This window comes from Hyaena hyaena, unplaced genomic scaffold (genome assembly GCF_003009895.1).
Source record: "Hyaena hyaena isolate Hyena2069 unplaced genomic scaffold, ASM300989v1 scaffold_561, whole genome shotgun sequence".
Lineage (NCBI taxonomy): Eukaryota > Metazoa > Chordata > Mammalia > Carnivora > Hyaenidae > Hyaena > Hyaena hyaena.
The window spans coordinates 432,662-459,304 of NW_024081193.1; the positions used below are offsets into that span (position 1 = coordinate 432,662).

General features: G+C 36.0%; 1 protein-coding gene across 2 annotated transcripts in view; it reads right to left on the minus strand.

Moving 5' to 3' along the window:
• The window catches only part of NKAIN2 (sodium/potassium transporting ATPase interacting 2), a 981,342-nt gene that overhangs the window by 158,184 nt on the left and 796,515 nt on the right, over positions 1 to 26,643 (minus strand). For both annotated transcript variants that reach the window (XM_039256203.1, XM_039256204.1), the window contains exon 4: positions 17,692 to 17,892. In XM_039256203.1, coding sequence (XP_039112134.1) covers positions 17,692 to 17,892 — 201 coding nt within the window. The remainder of the gene's footprint in view (positions 1 to 17,691; positions 17,893 to 26,643) is intronic.

Genomic DNA, 26,643 nt, shown 5'->3' on the forward strand with positions numbered 1-26,643 from the left:
TTGGTAAGTCACATGTTAGGTAACAAAATAAGTCTTCACAAATTAAGAAGAGTTATATTGTTATTTCCACCCATAATGGAATAAAATTAGAAATCAATAGCATAAAGAAAACTGGAAATTTCACAAATACATGTAAATTGGACAACACACTCTTCAACATCTATTGGGTCAAAGAAGAAATGGAAAGAGAAATTTGAAGCTATGTTGAGACAATGGAAACAAAACATTCTGTACAGCAAAATGTACAGAACGCAGCAAAAGCAATACTAAGAGGGAAGTTTATAGAAGTAAAGGCTCACATTAGAAGAGAAGAGAGATCTCTAATAAACAGTCTGACTTTATACCTTAAAGAACTAGGAAAATAGGGGCACCTGGGTGGCTCAGTCTGTTAAACATCCAACTTTAGCTCAGGTCATGATTTCAAACCCCACATCAGGCTGACTGCTGTCAGTGCAGAGCCTGCTTCAAATCCCCTGCCTTCCTCTCTCTCTTCCCCTAACAGGTTCTCTCTGTCTCTAATGTAATTAAACATTAAAAAGAAAAAAGAGCTAGGAAAACAAAACATAAACTTAGAAGAAGGAAGAAAATAATAACAATTACAGCAGAAATAAAGTAGAGAATAGAAAAAATTTTTGAAAAAAATAACAAAACTAAGAATTGGGTTTTTAAAAACATCTACAAAGTGGATAGACTAACCATGAAAAAATAAGGATTCAAATAAAATCAGAAATGAAAGAGGAAACTTGACAATCAATGAATGCCACAGGAATTAAAAGGATCGTGAGAGGGTATTATAAAAAAAGTATATGCCATTGAATTTTATAGCCTAGAAGAAATGGATTAATTCATAGAAACATACAACCTACTCAGGCTGAATCATGAAATAAATAGAAAACTTTAACAGACCTGTAACTGGTAAGGTAACTGAGTTACTGACCAAAAAACTCCCAGAAAAGAAAAGCTTAGGACTAGATGCCTTCACTGGAGAATTCTATCACACATTTAAAGAAGAATGATAATTTTTCTTTAATACTCCAAAAAAATTAAAGAGGAGAAAAACTTCCAAATGTATTTCATGAGGTCAGTATTATCCTGATACCAAGGTATCTTAAGCATGTAGGCTGTTATAACTGAATACTATAGACTGGGAGGCTTATAAGCCACAGAAATTTGTTTCTCAGAGTTCTAGGGGCTGGAAATCCTAGATCAATACCCCAGAAGACTCAGTGTCTGGAAAAGCTCACTTTCTGTTTGTACCCTGCTGATTTTTCCCTGTGTCCTGACATGACAAAGAGGGTGAGAGAGATCTCTGGTGTTTCTTTTATAAGGGCTCTAATCTCATTCATGAGGGCTTCACCTTCATGATCTAATCACCTCCCAATGACCCAGTCCCCCAGTAATATCACACTGGCAGTTAAGATTTCAATATATCAATTTTGGAGGGCACAAACATTCAATCCATAACATTCTACTCTGGTCCCCCCAAATTTATGTCCTTCTCATACGCAAGATACATTCTTTCCATCCCAGTAGACCTAAAATTTTTAACTAATTCTAGCATAAACTCTAAAGTCTAAAGTCCAAAGTCTTATTAAAAATCACAGTAGTCTGACATGAGTAAAACTCCAGGAACAGTTCATCCTGAGGCAAATTTCTCTCCAGCTATAAACCAATGAAACCAAAAAGTCATGTACTTCCAAAATAAAATGATAGGGTAAGCATAAGATAGACATTCCCATTCCAAAGGGAGAAACAGAAAAGAGGAAAGGGTTATGGTCCCAAGTAAATCTAAAACCTAACAGGCAAATTCTTTAGACCATAAGGCTTTAAAGCAATCTTTTTTGATTCAGTGTCCCACTGTTTGGACCCACTGTGGTGACAGTTATTTCTCTCTGGCTCTTCTGGGCAGAGGTTGTATACCAAATGATAAAGCCATGGCCCTAATGGTTTCAGATGGTTCCACCTCCATGGTTCTGCTGGTTACAGCTCACACTGCAGTTCTCTACAGGGTTCCCACCTTTGAGGCAGTGGGCAGGGGCATCCTGGCCCACATTAATCAGAAAGGCAGCCCCACCCTTTGAGACTTCTCTCTATCTCCCTACTCCGCACCATCCCTTACTCTGTGAACCTGTGGTAGAAGTAGCAAACCTATCTCAGAATTGCCTTTAAGAGAGTACTTCTTTCCTTGTCTTTAAGAATGGAAACTGGCTTCCCTTGAGGTGACTGATTAAGTTGGTATTGATATCCATACTAATCTCTTTATCAAACTGTTGCTTGACCACACCCTTAGTGGTTTCTTTTGAGCACATTTTCTCATGTTTTAAGATTTGACCAGCTGAGTATTTTCCAAATAGTTAAGTTCTGGTTCCATTTTATTTAACAATTTCATCTTTAAACTATTTCTTTCTTCTTGCATTTTACTATTAGTAGGCAAGAGAAACCACGTTGCTTCTTCATAAATTGCCTTAGAAATCAGAGCTAAATAGCCAATTTCATCACTCACAAGTTTTATCTTCTACAAAGCACTAGAATATAAACACATGTCAGCCAAAATTTGTTGCCACTTTATGCCTTATCCCCATTTACCAATAACATTCCCCATTTCCATCTGAGACTTCATCAAATCTTTCCCATCCATATATATTCTCTAAAAAGAAGCTTTTTCTATAGCTAGCTTCTTTTCTTTCTGAGGCTTTACTAGAATTGCCTTTAAAATTATGTTGCTAACAATTTAGGTTTTTTCTAGCATGTACCTCAAATTCTTGCAGCCTCAACTCATTACTCAGTTCCAAAGTCATTTTCACATTTTTAGATATTTGTCACAGTAGCAATTTCCACCTTAGTTGGTTCATGCTATTATAACAGAATACTATAAATGGATGGCTTATAAACAACAGAAATTTATTTCTCGCAGTTCTAAGACTGGAAATCTAAAATCAAAAACTGACATTTGGTGAAGGTGTGCTTCTTGTTTGCAAGAAGCTGACTACCTGTGTCTTCATATGATAGAAAGGGTAAGAAAGCACTCTAGTGTCTCTTTTATGAGGGCACTCATCTCAGTCATGAGGGCTCCACTCTCAGAACCTTCTCACCTCCTGAAGTCACCATCTCCCAATGGTATCACATTGGGGGGCTGGATTTCAACATATCCATTTTGAGGGAGAATACAAACATTCATCCATGACACAAAGCCAGGCAAACACACATAAAAAAATCACAAGCCAGTTTTATCTCTGATGAATCTAAATGCAAAAACCCTCAATAAAGTATGAGAAACATAGCAATTCAACCGTTCATTAAAAGAATCATATACCATGAGAAGAAGGGATCCAAGGATGGTTCAACATACAAAATCAAACAATGTGATATGTCACATTAACAGAATAAAGAATAAAAATTTTTAATTATCTCAACAGATTCAGAAGAAAAAAACATGGACATAACTCAGCACCCCTTCGTGATAAAAACACTCAACAAACAAGAAATAGATAAACATAATAAAGGGCATATATGAAAAGCCCACAGCTAACATTATACTCAGTGGTGAAAAACTGAAAGGTTTACCTCAAAGCTTGGGAACAAAACAAGGATATGCCCACTCTCACTGCTTAAACTTAACATAGTATTGGAAATCCTAGCCAAAGCTAAGAAAAAGAAATAAAAGGCATCCAAATCATAACGGAAGACGTAAAATTATTCTCATTTGCAGATGAATATGTTCTTATAAATAGAAAATGTTCAAGATTCCACAAAAAACCCCGATTTATTATTATAACTCATAAATGAATTCAGCAAAATTGAGGACACAAAATATAAAACATACAAATATAATTGGTATTTCTTTACACAAACAACAAATTATTTGAAAAGAAAATTAAGAAAATAATTCCAAGTCGGGAGATGGTGGGGGCCACTGAGCAATGCAATCCTTATCAAATTCCCGATAGTATTTTTGGCAGAAATAGAAAAAAAAAAACAATTCCCAAAGTTTATGGAACCACAAAAGATCCCAGATAGCAAGAGAAATCTTGAGAAAGAGGAACAAAGTTGGAGACCTCACACTTTCTGACTTCAAAACAGATCACAGAGTAATAGTAATCAAAACAGGATGGTACTGGCATTAGGGACAGGCCTATAGACCAATGGAACAGAATAGAGAGCCCAGAAGTAAATACATGCGTATCCAGGCAACTAATCTTCAATAAGGGTGTCAAGAATACACATTGGGGGAGGATAATCTCTTCAACAAATAAGTTTTGGGAAAACTGGATATCCACAGGCAAAGGAGTGAAATTGGGCCCTTATCTTACACACCACACAAAAATCAACTCAAAAGTAATTAAAACTTTACACATTAAAAACGTACACCTGAAACCATAAAACTAGAAGAAAACACAGGGGGAATATAATAATAATATAATATAATATATATATCTTATATATACTATAAGATTTCAGTTATATGAGGTCTTTAAAAGAGTCTAACCTATAAAAGCAGAAAGTAGAATCATGTTGCCAGGTGTTGAGGTGAGGGGAATATTAGGAATTGATATTGAGTAGGTACAGAGTTCTGCCAAGCAAGATAAAAGAGTTCTAGAGATTGCCTGTACAACCATGTACATAAAGTTAACAATATTGTATTGTACAGTTAAATTTTGTTAAGAGGATAGATTTCATGTTATATGTTTTTTACTGCCAAAACCAGCAGTTATCCTAATTATAGTCAGAAACCCAATGAGTTAAGCCTATTGCAGATGAGAAAACTGAGGCTTAGGAAGGTGCCTAATGTTTGTCTCTGTACCCCTTTCACACAGCTTCAACTGTCTGAAATGGTGAATCCTCTCCCTTGCCACCCACATTTTTTCAAACTTATTCAATATCCAGTTACACCTACCTCACTCAGTCCTCTCCCTCATTCCATACTCACTAAGGCTCATGGTCAAAGACTTTCTCTCTCTTTTATTATCTCTCTCTTAATATCCCTCAGGGAGCCTTGAAGAATATTTGGTGTACTATAATTACTAGTTAAAGATCAATCTAACTGCTTTTGTGGAACATAAAGATGTTCCAAGTAAAGGTCCTCTTTTGTTCTTTGGAACTAAAGATATTTTCCTTCATTTTTCCAATTTTAACAACATACAGTGGAAAGCACTGTCCCATAAGTCATAAAGTAGAAACTTGATTGATCGACAGAGATTCAGTAGCAGACATAATTTAGCAAAACCCAGTCTGGGCTTTTTCCAGAAAATTTCTTCTAATATGTTAGAAAGGTGAAGGAGAGGGAGACAGTTCTCACATTCAACACTCTTGGAGAGTACTTTGGCAGGAATTTATTTTGTGCCCAATATTGTAAAAAATCATCATCTTAATGATGCAGGTGAAAATAATAGAGGAAATTTAGTTTCTTGGCTCACAGGATTTGATTTCCTCTATTAACTAGAGGCATGCATCATTGCAGATTTGTAATTCCTTCATCTCACCTCTCTGAATCTTAGAGCAATATCTGTAAGTCCCAACAAAGAGTGTTAATGAGCCACAAAATGATGGTCAATAAACTTTTCTCCTTCAGAGTAAGAATCTAGTCAGTGATAGAGAAGTTGAGGATGGTATTCGAGTTCACCTTTTAAATATTTAGGCCAGTTTCCTGACTCTTTTAAAATTGTGTTCACTGTCAAGATAAAGCTGAACATTGTATTATTGCTCTTGGTGGCCAATCTAATATTAAAGGTAACTGTCCCTCTCTGTACTTAATATGACCTCAATTTGTTACTACCTGGATTGCTTCCAGAGTCATCCATAATTTAATTATATTTATCCCAGCTCATCTAGAAGAGCTCAAAATGAAATGGTGACTTTGGTCTGTGAGGTCAGAATCAATAGCCATTAAAAGAATGAGGGGATTTTTAAATCTAGGGGGAAAAAACAAGTACTTAAAATATCCCTTGCATCAGCCTCAAAATTCTGGGTGCTCAGACAATGCAGATATGGTGGAATTTTATCACAATGTGCTATGCAGCTTTATTGCCTGGAAAGGTAGGAGTTAATGAAGGAGTTGACTGTCAACCAGAATACGAGTTAAAAGTTCAGCTTTCAGAGTATTTTAGACTTGCATGGCACATTTAGAGAGGCAGACAGATCCTGAAGAAAGACTGAAATAGAAGAAATCTATAAGATAAGAAGAAAATTCTATGTAGGCCAAATGTATGAGTTTCTCTAATCATGTCATTGGCATCATGTAAATGCCAGACACCATTTATATACAGCTTAGATATAGCAGATGTTGGCATTTAAGTATAGGTTGCTTGAGAGAAAATTGCCCTTGAATGGAAGAGGAAGTTTACTGGCAGAGAAAAATGATTTTCTCAGTTAACAGTTATAAGCCCAATAATAGAATTGTTTTCAACCAGAGGTTGTAGGGTGGGAAAGGAGGAGAGATATAATGATACTTCAATTCCAATCTAAAAAAGAAAAAAAAATCAGCTTCAGTTGAAATTGCGGATGTGTGGGTTGTATACATAGAACCTTCTCCTCCCCTCTCCTCTAAACCTCAAGGCTTCATGTTAAATGGAACAAATCACATCCTTCGTGGTTCTGCTCTGTTTGGTACAGCTGCTTGCTGCAGGTGGTGCCCTAAAAATATATTGTTTGTTTATTTTGCAATATAGCAGTCTGCAGAGTGGTACCTAAAAGTGCAACGGCTCCCTTCTCTTTCTGTCAGTGAACCAAATGATGAAAGACTGAAACCTCCGCCAAACCTAGCATGAAAAGGCCCAAATAAGAGGCACAGGTTGTGCTTGAGGCTCAGCTTCTGATAAGTTCCATTTTCTTTGGATTCATGAAGCTAACAAGCAGACTATCTGTCATCAGAGCCTCTGACTGGGTTTCAGCGAAGCAAAGCCAAGCAACAAACAGCCTTTGTTGGGAGAATCATCGCCCTTCTCTGGAGATTAACATCTGTAAGCATCTGGGGTTTAAAGGGAAAAAGAATCTGTAATGGATCACAAAGGAAAATAAAAGTGAAGATTAATCTCAGGTAAATGTTCATGCACATATATTTAAATAGAGCTTTCAATAATTTTTAATGTATAAGGTAAATGTCCCAATAATTTTTCCAGCCACACTGGCAGGGCACGTACAGTGAACCCTGTTTACCTCACAGAGTTGTTGACACAACACAATAACTTGCACGTGAAAATGTTTTATACACTCTAGTTAAAATGATGCACAAAACTATATTTTCATTAAAATCATCCTTAAATTCCTCTAACTCAAACCCCGATTAAGTACCACAGCAGCTCTAAAGCTTTAAGACCATTAGTTTGAACCCCTAAAATGTGGGCATTGTGTGGCTATGTCACTTAGCCTAATTCACCTCAGACTCACAATTAAAGGACAGTAAAGGAGTGTCTAAACATATTTTCTCATTTAGTTTTGGCCAAAACATTTTTTAAAAAATTTATTTCATTTTACTTTTTGTGAGACAGAGCACGAGCAGGGAAGGAGCAGACAGAAAGGGAGACACAGAATCCAAAGCAGGCTCCAGGCTCCAAGCTGTCAGTGGGGAGCCTGATGAAGGGTTCGAACCCACAGATGTTAGGATGCTCAACTGATTGAGCCACTGATGTGCCCTTACTATCGTTTTAGTGTTCAGCTTTCTTTGATGACTTGTCTCTAATCTTTAATTTGTAAGCAACACAGACCTTCTTAAACTTCCTTCCTAAACTTGTGGACTAAGCACATTGCTGAAAATGAATACATGGACAACAATTGAGTCACTGGAAATTTTTTGTACCTCACAGGATAATTTCACTTAAAATTGATTTTTCCTGTAACAGATATAGGAGATTAGGACTAAATCAACCTAAATATAATATGTGACTAATAGAATGGTATAAAATTATAGCGAGTACCGTTTGTAAAATTTAGAAATTAGAAAAAAGAGAGAGGGGGCGCCCGGGTGGCTTAGTCGGTTAAGCGTCCGACTTTCGCTCAGGTCATGATCTCGCGGTTCGTGGGTTCGAGCCCCGCGTCGGGCTCTGTGCTGACAGCCAGCTCAGAGCCTGGAGCCTGTTTCAGAGTCTGTCACTCCCTCTCTCTCTGACCCTCCCCTGCTCATGCTGTCTCTCTCTCTCTCTCTCCTCGAAATAAATAAATAAAACATTAAAAAAAAAAAAAAGAAAAAGAAAAAAGAGAGAGAATCTACCCATAATTCTGCAGTGAAGATATCAATAGAGTTATGGAAAATGGGTAGGAAAAGTTAAAAGACTGGGACTGATAATTAAGTGACACTGGAAAGTGAGGGGTAAAAGAAACAATTTGTATTCATAAATTTGCTGATCAGAAGCTGATTAAACTTAAGAGGTGGAGAGACTAAGAATCAGTAAGGAGAGCAGAGCAAGGTAGACATTTCAGAATAAAAGAAGAGATGAAGAAAACTAATATATCCTTGGAGCCATGACACTCTCTTATTCAGTCCTTGACTTTGCAGCCATATTTGCAATTAGCCTTGACCAAAATCATCACATGACAAATAGCTGCTTTATTAGGTACAATAACATAAAATATTGTGAATAAAGTTAGGAGGAAATTACAAGTGATAAACATATGGGAGCAAAAAGTTGTGGTCTTGGTTCTCAACAAATTTAATTATGGTTCAGAGTCAGAAGAAAGGTCAGAGAGGAACAAATGGCAGACTCAAGATAAATGCAGCCATGATGCCACAAGGGAAGGAATAAGCAGGAAGATAATGAAGACTAGGAGTCATATACCTAGTTGTTAAGAAGACTGTGTGAGTTGACAATAGTAGGGTTTAAAATCCTATTTATAGGATTGGTAAATACAAAAGGTGCAGAAGGAACATTACAGATTGCTCTTTTTCTACTATGTAAACATTATTTAGCTTAAGTGTTTGCCCATATTTTTATTCTTTTTTACTCAAGTATAACACGCCAAACAATAAATTATCCCTCATATTATAGTGATCATTATAAATCATCTTTACAACCTTCCTTTGAAAATGCCTTGCTGTTATTTGAAAACACTTACACATACTACTATTATTATTCTACCACTGTGTTTAGAAGTTCCAGTGAAGAAGAAATTGCCATCAAAAACATTTCTTAAGAATTTTTTATCAGAATAATTGATCGTGACTGGAAAGACGTCCTATAAGACAATGATATTATATATTACAAAGAAAGATGGTAACCTTTTATTCAAGGACAATAGCTTATCATGTTTTTCAAAAAGTACTCTATTTTGGGATATTTACATATAGTTTTTCCTTTAGGTTGGAAATAACTCATGATTTATTATACATTACTATTTATTCTGAAATTATTTTATTTTATTTTTAAAGTTTATTTATTTATTTAGAGAGAGCAGGAAGAAAGAGAATGCAAGCTGGAGAAGGGCAGAGAAAAAGAGAGTGTCCTAAGCGGGCTACTCACTGCCAGTGCAGAGCCTGACACAGACCCAGTCCCATGAGCCATGAGATCATGACCTGAGCCAAAATCAAGTGTCAGACACTTAACCGACTGAGCCCCCCAGGAGTCCCTTAAATAATTTTATAACTAAAAAATTAAATATAAGAAATTGGATTGTATATGGTCCTTTGCACAATTTCAGACAATTTAATTTAAATCACATATCATAAAGAAAACCTAATTAATGGTGGTATGTTGCAGCTTGTAGTCCTCACTACCATCTTCAATATGCTGATAATTTTATTGTACAATGTGTCCAAGCATTGTCATAGATCAAACAATATTACGCTTTGGGGGTAAATAAGTGCTTTCAACATTATGTAGAGAAGCAGATATTGCACACTGATGATAATGGTTGCTATGGGATAAAACTTACCCCTGTGTAGACTAGTGTGTTGGTACAGTAAATAGTATCACATTGGCTTTACGAATCACAGTCCTATCTGGGGAGTAAGTAAACTTAGTAAGATTTAGTTCATTTTTGCACATCGCTGTGAGTTAGTTTGAAAAAATAATAGTATTTTCAATAAGCAGTGGAAGATACTGAACTAAGGAGAAAATAAATAATACCACCTTTATTGTTTTCAGGCAATTTCTTAAGAATTATACCATTTAGTTCATAATTACAAAATAGTTTATGATACAGCTGGGTGTAAGATTTAAGGATTGTTACTCCCAGATTGTGAATATTTTACCTTATATTTCTGACTTTGCATGTAGGGAATACTGGAGAATATTAAAAGCAAAAAAGTCCTAGACTTAATTTGTCTTTAGAGGGTACTCAAGTTCTTGCACTCTGCTTGTTCATGGACTCACAGAACTACTCCCCAATTTACAAGGGCACCTTTCAGAAATAAAGCAAAATAAAATAAGAACCTAATAACGGATTACTCAGGGTTAATTTTAACAAAACCTTGGTTGATGATTGTGGATAAGACATCAGGGTGCTATGTTCTGAGTGACAGTGTTGAGATAACTTTATTACTGTCTAGAGGAATTGAAAATAGGATAGAAAGTTACACATGTGCCTATTTCAGAAGCATTGATAGGTCTTTATATTTCTTACTATTTAGGAATAAGCGCAGTTCAGGTTCTAAAATTAATTTGTGGAATGTTGCTTATATGCTTTGCAGCACTCAATTGTGCCAAGGAATGTCCATTCCCAATCTATTCACTGCCTTCATTCTCCTATTTCAGTAACCATGTCATTGGAAAAATCCCTCGTTTGCAATTGTAATTTGGTTCTTCTTCCTATGATTTTGTGAATATTTTAAACACTATTCTGATGTTACAGAAAGACAAATCACATTTATTTCATTTACTGGGTTACTACTCTTTGACAAGTAGGTCTATGTATCTGGGTATCCAGAAGAAGTAGAGTTGGAACAGCATATGTGACATTCGGAGCCAAGCAGCAAAGCCGTTGACCCAGCATAGGAGCTAGGAAAGAAACCAAGTGCTTGTCATTCTGTCCATTTCTATCACAGGCAGCAAGCATTTGTCCTAAGATGAAAACTATTGTAGAGTCATGGACACTGGACTAGGAATCAGAAGACTCGTTTTCAGTCCAAGTTCTTCACTGACTTACTCTTTAGTGTCGAGATATGGCAGACACAGTGTAGGTCTGCAGATTCAGTACTTGATAATAGGATAGACCCTGCAGTAATGGAAGGGAAATGACTCTCAAGTCTCAGGAACAAGCTGATGGAGCAGCTGGAGTTGAGGCACCTTTTTAGTATCACAGAATCTTTTTTTTTTTTTTTAACCAAACACCATGTGTTTCTGAGAACTTTAAGACTATAGAGGGATGAGTAGCAATAAGAAAGGGAAGGCATTGATATTTCTGATGAAGATTTTCAAAACTACTCCCACACAGGCCATACCTCAAGCCTTAAGGGCACCTAATTTCCAGAAATAGGTCATGTTTATGGTACTCCATTAAACAAGCGAATAAATCGTTTCTATTCTCAGCCAGCATTAAGAACCACACCAACAGGGGCGCCTGGGTGGCTCAGTCACTTAAGCATCTGACTTCAGCTCAGGTCATGATCTCACGGTTCGTGGGTTTGAGCCCCACATCAGGCTCTGTGCTGACAGCTAGCTCAGAGCCTGGAGACTGCTTCGGATTCTGTGTCTTCCTCTCTCTCTGACCCTCCCCTGCTCATGCTGCGCCCCCCCAGAAATAAATAAAACATTGAAAATTAAAAAAAAAAAAGAACCATACCGAGAGAGAGAGAGAGAGAGAGAGAGAGAGAGAATCTTATGCAGGCTCCACACTACTGCAGAGGCCAACACAAGGCTTGATCCCATGACCCTGGAATCAAGACCTGAGCCAAAATCAAGGTGTCAGGTGCTCAACTGACTGAGCCACCCAAGTGCCTCAAGAGTCACTGTTTTAGTATAATGATCTTCAAGCATTTCTACTTCCACATGTTCTGGAAAGAAATTTTTAATTTACTTGAAAACTGTATACATTTGAAATTGATGTGTGATATTTTTAATTATTATTTTTTATTTTTAAAATGCATTCTATTTTTTTAAGTAGTCTTGACACCCAACGTGGGCCTCAAAGTCATGACCACGAGATCAAGAGTCACATGCTCTACCAACTAAGCTAGGCAGGCACCCCCTCACCATTAGTTTAAAGAGCAGTAATGGGCTATTTATTTCAGCATATTATGTATATTAACATATTTTAAAGAGACATATTAGTCTTTGAAACACATTCAATGAAATTTGAATACTTCTGTGATGTGAAATTCACCTTCTTTCAATTAAAAACACTTATTCCCTAGGGGCACCTGGGTGGCTCAGTCCGTTAAGACTTCAGCTCAGGTCATGATCTCACGGTTTGTGGGTTCGAGGCCCACGTTGGGCTCTGTGCTGACAGCTAGCTCACAGCCTGGAGCCTGTTTCAGATTCTCTATCTCCCTTTCTCTCTGACCCTCCCCTGCTCATGCTGCCTCTCTGTCTCTCAGAAATACATAAAAACATTAAAAAAAAAAACATGCATCCCTTCAAAATGATGCAGGTTCACAACTCAGATTCACTATTTAATAGCAATGTTGTAAGCTACAGCAATGTCATAAGCTACATTCAAATCAGGACCCAAATCTCTGACAACCAAATCTTTATGCATATGTCTTTCCAGATTAAAGAAGGAATCAAAGTGCAGTGTGATCAATAAGGCAACTCATTTTCATTCATGAACCACACAGCCAGTAACATCCAAAGAAATACTCCTGGGCCATTCCCAGCACAATCCCACAGTAACTTAGATATATGCTCTCAAAGTTTTGAAAATTTCTCACCAATGGTATTTCTAGGCAAGTCTGCTCAAGCCATATGGCAAATATATATCATTATTAACTGGGAATAACTGGAAACATCTGTGTCTCCAACCATTTGAAGGCTCATGTTTTATCTTCAAAAAATGTTACCACAATTTTTTGAACAATGTTTTCTATCATTTCATATACTTTAAAAATACAAAGTTTTCCAAATAAAGAAGAGATATGACTAAAGGATGAACTTGACAGAGATCCTATTTTTATCTATGAACAGTTCACCAGATATTAGAAATTGTTCTAAAGTCTTTTATAAGTCCTTGCTAATTTGTATATGGTTTCTAAGCCAATTTTAATAGTTTGGGGAAACAGCTAGCTTAATTACATTTTTACCAATATCCTCTGCTGATATCCTAAATATATTACTCATCAATCCACTGTGAACTCTGAAGTATGTTGGAAGTAATAGAAATAAAGGGAAACAAATCCCAGCAATTTTGGTTGGAGAGGCACATCTCAGATTTAGAGATATTGGTCCTCTGGAGGTAACCAGAGAAAAGAGGGATTCAATATTTGTTTCTGTTTTGTTTTTTGTCCAATGTATTATTTGAAATTGTAACATATATTTTAAAATATAAACTTACTTCAGTACTGATAAAAATTTTTCCCTTAAAGCTTCATTTATTTTCATTTCCTTGTAAAACATCCTCCATTTTCATTGTATTGGTTAGGGGAAGTGAGGTATAGTGTGTGCATAACAAGTATGAGGCACACACACCTCCATGCCCCTAACCCATGGCAGACATGGCTAATCAAACATGGCATTCTTTGCCACTGATGAACTTGTACTTGGGGGGGGTTTCAGGAATTCATTTCCAACCAGCTGTTGCTGGCATGCAGGTTGTAGTCCATTTCCTATCCTTGGTACCAGAGAAAAACTTGGGTCAGCATGTCCCTCCTCTCTACGAGCTAAGACATCTCAGGAAAGGCTTTCAACCTGTTTTGCAGCCCTCACAGCACGGTTACCCAAATCAAAAGATTTAATTCCTGTGAACACATTTTGTAAACCATGCAGTTGCAATCACACATTGTTTGAAGAAATCGGCTTAATTCTTTTGTAATGCGAACAACACCATCTCTGTAGCTGATCTCCTCTCTGGCTCTTCCCATACATATTTATTTGATCTATTTTGTCAGTGTGGATTTTTTTCTTGCTTTTATTAAAACCGTGCACACCTGTATTCCTTTTGAATGCGGCATCTGATACTAACTAGAAGAAAATGCTTCTGAAGGAGGAGAGGGCTCAAGTCTCACACCTGGCTCATCATTATGGTGTTCTGGCAGTCCTCTCTGCTCGGCTGGAGGCTGTGTGATTAATAGCCCCTCTTCCCAATTATGTGGATATTATACTTGTCTTCTTTTGGCTGTAGATGGAAGATATCTTATGTATGTGTGATGCAAATGTGGGCTTTGTGAATGCTAATTTCCAAATCACCTAGGAGTTGATTGGCAGAAAACCGAACAACAGGGTGACAGGATTGCCAGGGGTCAGGAATCTGTGAACGAAAGGCTGACTGAAGTCAGAGGAAATGAGCTAGAGAGATCTGGAGTCAAGAGCTGTAGCTGGGGAAGCAGCAGTTTGTGAAAGCAGATCCAAGCCAGATATCCAGGAAGAGAGGGCAGCTTCAAAGACTGGTGGAAACAAGGAGAAGCAGGGATTTAGCTGACTTTACAAAAGGCAGGATGGAGCTAAGAAGACAATATTATGTTATACACTGCACAAATTGTATTCTCTGTATTGTCTACCACACCCCCAAAATATACCTATGTTCACCTGGTTTGTATCCTGAGGAACCGCACCCTATTTTTGATTGTGACATCATCAAGGTCAGGGATCGTGTTATTTGCTTCTCAAGATGCCAACAGGGGACAAGCACTCAGGAAGTGTTCTTCATTGGACTGACTGACTTGAACATTGGATTGTTTGGAGGCTCATTTGCATAACATGTAAAGTGGAGGAACAGAGATTGAAGACACTATTCCATCTCTTTTTATTTTATTTAAATTTTTAATTTTATTTATTTATTTTTGAGAGAGAGAAAGAGAGAGAGAGAGTGAGAGTAGGGAAGAGGCATAGAGAGAGGGGGAGAGAGAATCCTAAGCATACTCAACACTATCAGTGCAGAGCCGAATGCAGGGCTCAAACTCACGAACTGCGAGATCATGACCTGAGCTGAAATCAAGAGCGAAAAGATTAACCGAATGAACCACTCAGGCGCCCCGACACTATTCTGTCTCTTAACCATGAGAGTAGAAGTGATTAGAATGACTATAGGAAAATCTAGTTGGAAGGCTTCCTATAAGTACGCGGAATAAATTGTTCAAGATAAGTCCCATTTTGGTTTCCCTTCTAAAACTCTAGTTAAGAAATGCTAGGTTTCCTGTACAGCAGGTGCTACATGGCAAGCCCAAAGACAAAAGTGTCTTTGAAAATTCTCCAAGTAACTGGCTTGGGTACACTGCCACTAACTTAGTGTCAGGTGATCCATAGTGAGCATTGCCAAAGAAAAATGCTTGCTGGTACAGAACAGGTGGAAAGGGGGAGAGGTAAAGATGCTGCATCTTGTGTTCGCTTTCTCAACCTATTTCTCCACTCAAATAGGGATAGCTTGAAATACTGGTCACATGTTTTCTTAAGGACACTCTTTCTATCTTCTTTACACTCTTATCACTTGGCATTTACAGATAATTTTGCTTATGTAAAAATATTTTTTCTTTGGGTAGTAGCTCAGCCTCAACATATAATTCCATGTCCATATATATATATATACATATATATATTTAGCAACTTACCTGTGTGCCAAAATTTTATGTGGGTTTAAAAACTTCTGTGGATATAGTGTCTACATACACACATTGATTCAACTCTCTAAAATGGTCACATATAAACTATCTGTGTGCATAAACTATATCCTTGTAACATCCTTGACATATAAGTGGAAGTTTTCCAAAATCTGTGGGTACAGTAAAAAAGGAAGTTCCAATGAGGGAATTTTTATCTAAAAGCACTCTCTACCACACAATCTGTCCCCAAATACCAGAAACATTTTATTTTTCTCTTTTGAGAATGAACACTTCATCTAAATTGGATTTTAACTAATGAAGTGATTTTTTTTATCCCCTCAAATCTAACTTATTTTTATTTCAAGATAATTAAAATGAACAGTTCTAGAGTTGAAGACTATTATGGAAGGGTGTATTAGTTAAGAAGTGTCTCAGTTTGCACATATTGAAGGAAGAGTACTCGATACTTCAGCTAAAACATAATTCAAATTTGTGGAAATAATTTATGCTGATGACCTAAAATTTATATTCTCCCTCCTTCCTGACCATTTTGTGGTTGGGTAGGTCCATATGACTAGTTGGGTTTATTTTGTGGCTGGGTGGGACTAGTGAGATGAGCTACGAACAATGAAATTCTCTTTCCAAGGAGAAGAATGATATGCCAATGTTGACACTCCAGATATATCTTTGTTCCCTGGCATGCCAACCTATGATGGTTGAGATGCTGGCTGCTCCACCAACCTTGTTTTCTTAGTGACAGTGACACTGGCAGAAGTCTATACTGATCCATAAAAATAAACCTTTATGGTTTTTAGTCACAGAGATTTGGTAATATTTACTAGCACTTAATCCATTGTAATTTATGTGTGTGTGTGTGTATGTATGTTTACACGTGTATATATACTCTTCCTTTTAAAAAATATAATATATTTTTTATATTTATATATTTATATATAAAATTTATAATAACCTTTTAAAAAATAATATATTAGTTACATAATCTAATACATACACATTCACATGGTCTTTTGTTGTTGTTGTTGTTCTAGAAGAATTTTATGTAAATTAATTGATACCATTCTATCCAGAACTTGTTATTGAAGACTTGTGAGTTAATATCCTTTTCAAAGTAATTAACTAAAGAAATGCAAAAAGCAGATTCTATTTGCATTATTTGTCATTAAGATTTTTAAGGCTATGCATGCAGTTACAGATCTACATGGAGTTTAAGAAAAATATATGTAGACTATACATATAGGATCTGTAATAAATGGAGACATATAAAATAAAGTTGTCTTTATAAACCCTATAAAATTATGCATTTAGCCTTAGTAAAAGGCCTTCTTGAAAAAAGGATGTGTTTATCTCTGTCATAGTGATACAATATAAAATAATATGTTTTATATAACAGGCATATATTATACAAATATGTTCTACAAATACTGTGTACAAATACATAGGAATCATTTATAACTCCTACTGCCTCCTAGTGGAGGGAGGGTTCTTCTTTAGTTTAATAATGTGAAATATGGAGGCATGATAGTCTTAGAAGTAGAATCTATGAAAAGCTAAACTATTTAGAAAAAGAGGGGAAATGATAAAAGGTGATGCATTGTAACTTTGGAAAATCTAGGAAGAAGAATATGGGCAAATGGAGATGAATTCCCGGAGCAAGCAACACAGACAGAAAGTAGCACTGGGAGAAAACTATATATTGAAATCTTATAAATTTAGGCATTGTAGCATGTTAGTTGTGAAGACTCTCTGATCTTTGTGCAAGAATCTTTGGGAAAGTCTTTTTTACCAAAAGCCAAATGGTCAAGCCTTGGATGGTTGGATTTCTTATGTAAAATCCTGATGATTTTACATAAGAAGCCTGCTTATTGATTTACTGATCAATCACTTTTTACTATGCCCTGATTTAACCTGACAAACCCTTTATGAAGAAGGCATTAATTAGAAAAAAGCAAATAGCCACACTTTATCCCCAGATTCTATTTGTGTGCACTGAAATTTCCATGGGAGTAAAACAATTACGGAAGCACTAGAAGGAGAGGTAGGCTGTCAACACTTACTGCGAGGACAATCTGGAGGGAACTATGAGCCACTTCTATGTACTGGTACTCCAGAAAACACCCTGAGACAGTGATGTAGCGATGGTCTTCTGGGGCCCAGTCTGGTGCGGGTGTTACTGATGTCACCGTACATCCTGGTCCATTCTCCATCCACCAAGATCGGTGCATTGAAATATTAAAAGTCAGGATAAGGTCTGTTTCCTGCAAGAAGGCAATTTATAAGGATGAGAATTCCTTTATAAATGTTAGTCAGCTTATTTGGGACTGACTTGGAATTTTCCACTTGGAAATGTAAGTTTTTTCCCCCTCCCCTCACTGTATTTTTTGGGGCAGATAGGAAGCAACTTAAATAAAACTATTAGTTCCTCTTGAAAGTTATGTGTCTCTAGATTTTATTTATGAAGTTTGCCTGACTACAATAATATAAAAAATATTTGTTAGTAAAATTATCAATGACTGACTTAATTATAACACTGAAGAGTCCTTGCTTTTGAGGACTTATAATTTATTAGAAAAGGAATGATTTAAACTATTTTATCAAATGAAGTTCATCTTATTTTAAATCAGCTATATTCTCAACCTGAGAATGTTTACCTTACACAGTTTAAGTATTAAAATTGCACTTCAGTTTGGCCAAATTTAACATAATGTGGTTAAAGCTAAAATTTATAAGACTTTACAAAATAAAACAATATTTCTTGGTCATAATATGTCTTAGGAAATATCATTAGCAAATTCTGCAGGGTGGAGATAATAAGTTAACAACTCTTTAATGAAGTTTAGCATGCTAGGTGATGTGTATCTATAGATGGAATAGAAGGTAGAGTCTTCACTCAGCTTATAATCATATACAGAAACATGGAGCTATTAATAGCACATGGACAAAGGTTGTCTTCCAGAAAGAGAATGACTAAAAGGAATACAGTGAACACATTCTGTTACTCAGCAAGTCAAGGAAGATGAATTCTCATAGAGAGGGTTGGTGGTAGAAAATGGAATTATTTCACTCTCAGTGATAGTGTTACAAGTTAATAGATGTCAACTATTATCACTCTAACAGAGGTTCTGGATTAACTAGGCAGATCCTGCATAGAAAATATCTTAAATCAGGTTTGGTGACCTTGAACACTCACTCACACTGAAGCTATGAAAGGTTTCAGCTGAAGTGGTCATGGGGTTTGGAGATTGAAAGGATTATTCCTCTAGAGTGAAGTATGCTATGAGTCATATAATCTCCACTGGGAGGAGTTGGGGTGGGGCAGCAAGTAATTTCTCTTTATTTCAAGCCAATTGACAAAGGCTTCAAAGTATCCTTTGCAACCTGAAAATGGCTAAACAAAGTGTTCACATTATTTGATTAATTATTTGATTTTTGAATGTTGAGCCAGTCTTGTGTATCTGACATAAATCCCTCTTGGTTGTGGTATGTAATTCTTTCTGTACATTGTTGAATTCATTTTGGTAATATTTTGTTGAGGATAATTATACATTCTCTACATTCATTAGAGGCATTTATCTGTATTTTTCATTTCCTATAATGTCTGTGGCTGGTTTGGTATTAGGTTAATGCTTGTCTCATAGAATGAGTTAGAAAGTTTCCATCTGTTTTTATCTTCTGGAAGAGATTATAGAGAATTGGTATGATTTCTTAAATGTTTGGTAGATTTACCAGTGAAACCATCTGGACTTGAAGTTTTCTGTTTTAGAAAGTTATTAGTTACTTATTCAATTTCTTTAATAGATATAGACCTATTAAAATTGTATATTTTTTCTTGTGTGAGTTTTGGCAGATCTCTAAAGGAATCTGTTTAGGTTATCTAGGTTATCAAATTTGTGGGCACAGAGTTGTTAATAATATTCCTTTATTATCCTTTCAATGTTCATGAGATCTGTAGTGATGCCCTTCTTTCATTTCTGATATTAGTAGTTTGTGTTTTCTCTAATTGTTTCTTAGCCTGGTTAAAGACTTATCAATTTTGTGGATCTTTTCAAAGAACTAGATTTGATGTAATTAATTTTTTCCACTTTTCTCTTGTTTTGAATTTTTTTAATGTTTATTTATTTTGAGAGAGAGAGCACATTCATGAAGTTTCATGAGCAGGGGAGGGGCAGAGCTGGAGAAAGAGAGAGAATCCCAAGCAGGCTCTGCTCTGTTAGCACAGAGCCCAATGCAGGGCTCAACCTAATGAACCTTGAGATCATGAGCTGAAACCAAGAGTTGGACACTTAATCGACTGAGCCACGTAGGTGCCTCAAGGAGTTATTTTAAATGTAAACACATTTACATCACATCCGCAGGTATAAGATTTATGTTTTGACCTGTGTGTTATTTAGAAATGTATCTTGGGGTGTCTAGATGGCTCATTTAGTTCAGCGTCTGACTCTTGATTTCTGTTCAGGTCATGATCTCACAGTTCATGAATTCAAGCCCTGAGTCAGGTTCTGTGCTGACAGTGTGGAGCCTGCTTGGGATTCTCTTCCTCTCCTTCTCTCTGCCTCTCCCTCACTCTGGTGCGTATTCTCTCTCTCTCTCTCTCAAAACAAATAAATAAGCCTAAAAAAAAAAAGGAAATGTACCTTTAATTACCAAGTATTTGGAGATTTTCCAGTTATCTTTGTTATTGATTCTTTTACATTTTGTGGCATATTTTTTACTATCTTTCTGTAGTATTTCTATCACTAATTCTTTTTAAACTGACCAGTACAGTTATAAAAACTCATTCAATATTAACTTCTACTTGGTCTAACACTTTAGAACCAATCAATTCTTTTTTAATTTGTTTATTTTTTTCCTGGGTACCTTTGAACTGGACTCCCACAGGCTTCTGCTTTCATCAGGCTCTATGCAATTGATGCATAAAATTGGACATGGGACTTCACTTAATATCATTAATTCTCTCTTCTGTTGGATCCCTAGTTTTCTGCATTTGATGAAGATGACCTTAACATTCCCCTCAGTTTGACTAAATAGGTTTCTTCCTGAGTACAGGCCTTGACCTTACTTTCCATACAGAACTTTTTCGAGAAAACTTGTAATTAAAAATTCCTTCCCTGCTCCTTCAAGATGTAAATTTTCTAAAACTCAGGAGTGTCTTTCTTGAGGCCCTGTGAACCATTTCTTTGAAATGTAATTGTTAAGAAAGAGAACATCTCTATCTTTCAGTCCCTGTGGGTGGGTAGAAAACTAACTCTGAGAAGCAACAATTAACAAACACAGATGGCCTAATCACATTGACTAATCTTCCCCACCATATCCCCACCATTTTCTATTAGCTCACCACAGCATTTAAAAATCCTCCCAACTTTTGTTTCAGTAGGGTTGAATTCAATTTCTCTCTACAATTGCAATAGTCCCTTGCCTGTTTAACTTGGAGCTGAGTTCAGTTCCATACTAACAGCTCTCTTCCCTACTACAGCAGGTAAGAAAAGCTGTCTTCCCATTTTAACAATTGTCCAATGCAATTTTTCTTAATAGCTCTCATGTCTCTCACTAGGTTTTCTCCCTGTTTCTCAGAATACAAACTCCATTAGTTTTTTAAGAACAGGTGAATGATGTTAAGTCTTATGTGCTTTCATCCAGCTTTTATATTAGTTGATTGATATTTTGGCTTCTTGGTTGAAGATTATTTTCTCTCAGAGTGGGTGAATATTTCTCCATTATCTTCTGGTTTCCATTATAATAGTTAAGAAATCGGATATCACTTTGTTTCCTGCAATTTTTATGTTATCTGGTTTTTTTTGATCTCTTACTCTTTTTGTTTTAACTAGTGAAATATTTCAAAAACATTGAAAAGTGTGGAGGGTACTACAGAAATACCATTACACCCATCACTCAGCCTCCTTAAATCTACATTTGCTTACTGTCATTCTTTTAATAAAATTTTATACATATAAATGATGGCCTCTCTGTACTCCTCCTAAACACTATTTCCTTCTCTCCTTCTCCATAGATAATCACTGTCATGATTTTGGATTAGTATTTTCATGAAAATTTTTGTAGTTTTACTAAACATTTACATACTCATTAATAACAATATACTTGGGGCGCCTGGGTGGCTTAGTCGGTTAAGCGTCCGACTTTCGCTTAGGTCATGATCTCTCGGTTCATGGGTTCGAGCCCCCGCATCGGGCTCTGTGCTGACTGCCAGCTCAGAGCCTGGAGCCTGTTTCAGAGTCTGTGTCTCCCTCTCTCTCTGACCCTCCCCTGCTCACGCTGTCACTCTCTCTCCTAGAAATGAATAAAAATATTTAAAAAAATAACATAATATACTGTTTTTAGGTTTTAAAATGTGTATATTCACTCATGTGGAATCTAAAACACCAAAAAAATGAATAAACAAACAAACAAACAAATAAAAAGCAGAATCAGATTTAAAAATACAGAGAGCTGGTGGTTGCCAAAGGGGAGAAGGGTGGTCAGGATGGGCAAAATGGGTGAAGGGCAGTGGGAGATGCAGGCTTCCAGTTATGAGTGAATAAGTCATCGAGATAAAAAGGTACAGTGTAGGGAATATAGTCAATGGTATTGTAATAGGGTTGTACGGCGACAGATGGTAGGTACACTTGTGGTGAGCATAGTATAATGTATAGAGATGTCGAGCCACTATATTGTATACTTAAAACTTGTGTAACATTGTGTATCGAATATACTCAAGTAATAAATTTAAAATGAAAACAATAAAATGTGTAAACCCTCTAAATTGTTTTGGTTTCATATTATATTTTGAAATTTATCCAAATAGAAAATATTCTTTTAGGGGAACCTGGGTGGCTCGGTCATTTAAGCCCCCAACTTCAGCTTAGGTCATGATCGCACAGTTCATGGGTTCAAGTTCTGCATTGTGCTCTGTGCTGATAGCTCAGAGCCTGAAGCCTGCTTCGGATTCTGTGTCTCTATCTCACTCTGCCCTTCTCTGCTCATTCTCTCTCTCTTAAAATAAATAAACATTAAAAAAAGGAAAATATTTTAATTTCAGGTTCTGAAGTACCTTGATTTTTTTTTTTTTAAATTCATTTAGTTTGTAGAACTTCTGGAGGATCTTACAGGAACCTGTTCCTTCCATTCTATGAAACATTCTTGCATTTTATCTTAAATTGTTCACTCCCCTCTACTTTTTCTGTTACTATAGAAATTTCTGTTAGTCAGACATTTGACTTGAAGGATTGACCTCTTTAGATTCTTTTCTTTCCTAATGTTCATATCTTACATTTCTATTTACTCTCTTGGAGACTTTCTTTACTAACTTCTCACAGTGTTATATTGAACTACATGTTTTATTTTTAATATTTTGAACTTTAAGAGAGATTTATTCTTCTCTAATAGTTGTTTTTGTATGGCTAATATTTTTGAATTCTTTCTGGACTACAACTCTTTAGTTTTCTAATTTATTATTTTTAAAAAATTGTGTTTCCCATTGTTTTTGCTTTATCTAAGTTATTTTTACTAAACAAATAAGTATATAAATAGGTAAATGATAATAAAAATAATTAGATAAAGCATCTACCACATGCCATATACAATATTCCTGCCTTTATGGGTGTTCATCATGTGGTGGGGAAAATGGACAATGAATATATAAATATATCAAAATATCAGCATAGCAATTAACATATGGAGAAAAGTGAACTCAAGTAAAGAAACAGAAAACCCAGAACTGGGTCATGGGAGGAGTGTAAACAATATATCTCATATTATTTTGTGTCAACAGGGTCCTGACTGTAGTGAAGGAGTGAATAGAGTCTTTCTTTAGAAGTCTAGTAATCTCTGAATGTTCTTTAGATCAAAGAAGAGAAACTAAAGCTTGTTGGGCAGTTATTATGCATTAGTGGGATAGTAAGCTCGCATCCTTCACATGTAATGACTGGGCAGTGCCTTCCAAATGCTAAATCTGTATGGATCTGTAGGACTTTGTTCTGGGTCTGCCAGTCTACTTATGGGGTAGAGCAGGCACCTGACCTCGGTATGCCTGGGCTTAACTGGGAAGGAGTTGCTGGTTTTGTTGCACTGTACAAACTTTTTTTTTCTCACTATGCAGCATTTCTCAATCTTCATCCTCCTGGGTTCAGATATTTAGCTCATGGTTGCCTTTACCTCAAGAGTCCCACCTGTCCAGAGGAGAAGTCTGGTTATATAGATTAAAGGAAAAGACTGGGGCAGTCTAATTGATTCTTGAACAGGTTTTTTAGTCTATTCCCATTTTTCAGTCATGTACCTCACACTCCATCTACTTCTAAATCCTGACTTTTGAAGGGTTTTATAGGTCAAATCTGTAAATTGGAACCCTTCTCTGCCTGTTCATAATAAGCTTAGGTTTTTCCACTCCAAGTCACTTGCCAAATCTCCATCAACTTTCTATCTTCCAGAAACTGTTGACACTTCTTACTCTTCCCCCCTTCTATTCTCTTTTATTGTTAGTTTATAAATTTTTATTTTTAATACCACTTCGGAGGAGTATGGGGATGAAGTATAAGTAAGTGAATATCTTCAACCAGCAATCATTAACTATATGATTCCTGGCATTACCTTATATTCTCATTTATCTTCCTATAGACATTTAAACAGAAGACTTTGTTTTTCGGTGTGCATTACTTTAACCACAAAATGTAAATTCCTTGTTGTAAAACAGACAAGAAAGTTCTCCCTGAAGTTCCCTTTTAAATGCAACAGAAATTCCTGTGTGAACTGTTCTATGTATAATCAATAGGTTATTTAACTCCCATATATTTTATAAGTTTGAGCTCAAAATTAAAAGAACTTTGAGACAAAGCACAAATCTTGATAGCACAAAATAAGACAGAAACCTAGAAACTAACTTGTGCATTCTGGATGGATATATATTGAAAAATATATAAAATCATCCAATAATTGTAAGATTTAAAAGTTTTGAATCTAAAGAAAACTTTATGTTCAGATAAGTATGATAACAAAAAAACCCCTTTGTATCAATATATTTATTCATGTCTCTTAATAAGTCTCTAAAAAGTTCAAATTAAAGAACCCCATTATTGGTCATGTCAATTTTCAAAATAATAGGGTCTGATGTGTTACATGAAAGCTGTTATTAGCACTAAAAAGTTGTTTCTGACAGGGACTATATGCATTCAGGTCAACACAAGAAGCATAATTGCTCAACAAATAATATGCATTTGATTAAAAAAAAGTTGACAAGCAAATGAGAAAAAGATACTAGTAACATCTCAGAATTTCAATACAAAGCTAAAATTTACTTTCACAGTTTTATGGCATTTGAAGAAGAGAATATATGCATATACCTGAGAATTTATAGAGTAGAAATTAGAAGGTGGAGAGTGGGAGAGAAATTTTGAATTGCAGTTTAAAAAATCTGAAATGTTTTTTTTAGATTCTTGGAGTTTTCTATTACTTAGTTCTTCTTTTGGAATAATAATATTGAAAATTGATATGTTTTCCTGTCTAGACTATATCATTATCAGAAAGGCTAGAAGCTACACTTTGTAATAAATGGCAATTAGGTTATAGTTGGAAGCATAGTTGCTAACACATATTAAATTATTCACTTACTATATGCCAAGGATTCTACCAGACCATAAAAATGTGAAGTGACGTGACATGTGATCCCTAACATTATGGGACTTATTGTTTGTTTTTGAAGATAAGGTATAGAGAGAAATGTATGGAGATCCCTCAAAATATTAAAAATAGAGTTTCCCTATGAAACAGCAATTGCACTATTTATTTATCCAAAGTAAGCAAAAATGCTGATTTAAAGGGGCACAATGTTAATAACAGCACTATCAACAATAGCCAAATAACAGAAAGAGCCCAAATGTCCATTGACTGATAAATGGATAAAGAAGATGTGGTATATGTATACAATGGAATATTGCTCTACGATCAAAAAGAAAAATCTCACCATTTGCAACAATGTGGATAGAACTAGAATGTGTTATGCTAAGCAAAATGAGTCAGTCAGAGAAAGATGAATATCATATGATTTTACCCATATGTGGAATTTAAGAAAGAAAACATATGAATGTAGGGGAAGGGAAAGAAAAATAAGATAAAAAGAGAGAGGGAGGCAAGCCATTAGAGACTCTTTCTTTAAATATAATTTATTGTCAAATTGGTTTCCATACAACACCCAGTGCTCATCCCAACAAGTGCCCTCCTCAATGCCCATCACCTCCTTCCCCTCTCCCCCACCCACCATCAACCCTCAGTTTATTCTCAATATTTAAGAGTCTCTTATGGTTTGCCTCCCTCTGTTCTGTAACTTTTTTTCCCCTTCCCCTATCCCATGGTCTTCTGTTAAGTTTCCATAAGAGACTCTAAAATACAGAGAACAAACAGAGTTGCTGGAGGGGAGGCAGGTGGGGGGATGAGCTAAATGAGTGATGGGATTTAAGAAGGGCACTCCTAGGGATGAACACTGGGAGTTATAGATAAGTGATGAATCACTGAATTCTACTCCTGAAACCATTATTACATCATATGTTCACTAACTTGGATTTAGATAAAATAAAAATAAATAAAATTAACTAATTAATTAATCTTTTAAAAGGAGGAAATATAACAGTACAAGTAAACATTTGATATGTAACTGAAGAGTGTAGACCATCTATGCACAGGAGTTTAGAGAGTGTGATGCCTGTGTATTCTGGTAGGACAGTGACCTAGAGATGGGAACTCTAGCTGGGTCCTGAAAAAAGGCCAGTCTTACATAGGTCCACGGCCCTTGGGGTGGGTGGCAGGGGAGACCATTTTAAGTAGAGAACCCAAATAATCAAAACTGCAGAGCGATGAATATTTGTATATTTAAGTAGACTTAATTTTATAAGGTGAGAGTTTGTGAGAAGGAGTAGTATAACACTGCATTGTAAGATCTTGAACTGGGACTAGATTGGGCAGGGACTTAAATGACAGAATATACATACTGGCTTACTGAAAGACTTTTGATCAACAACGGGATATCA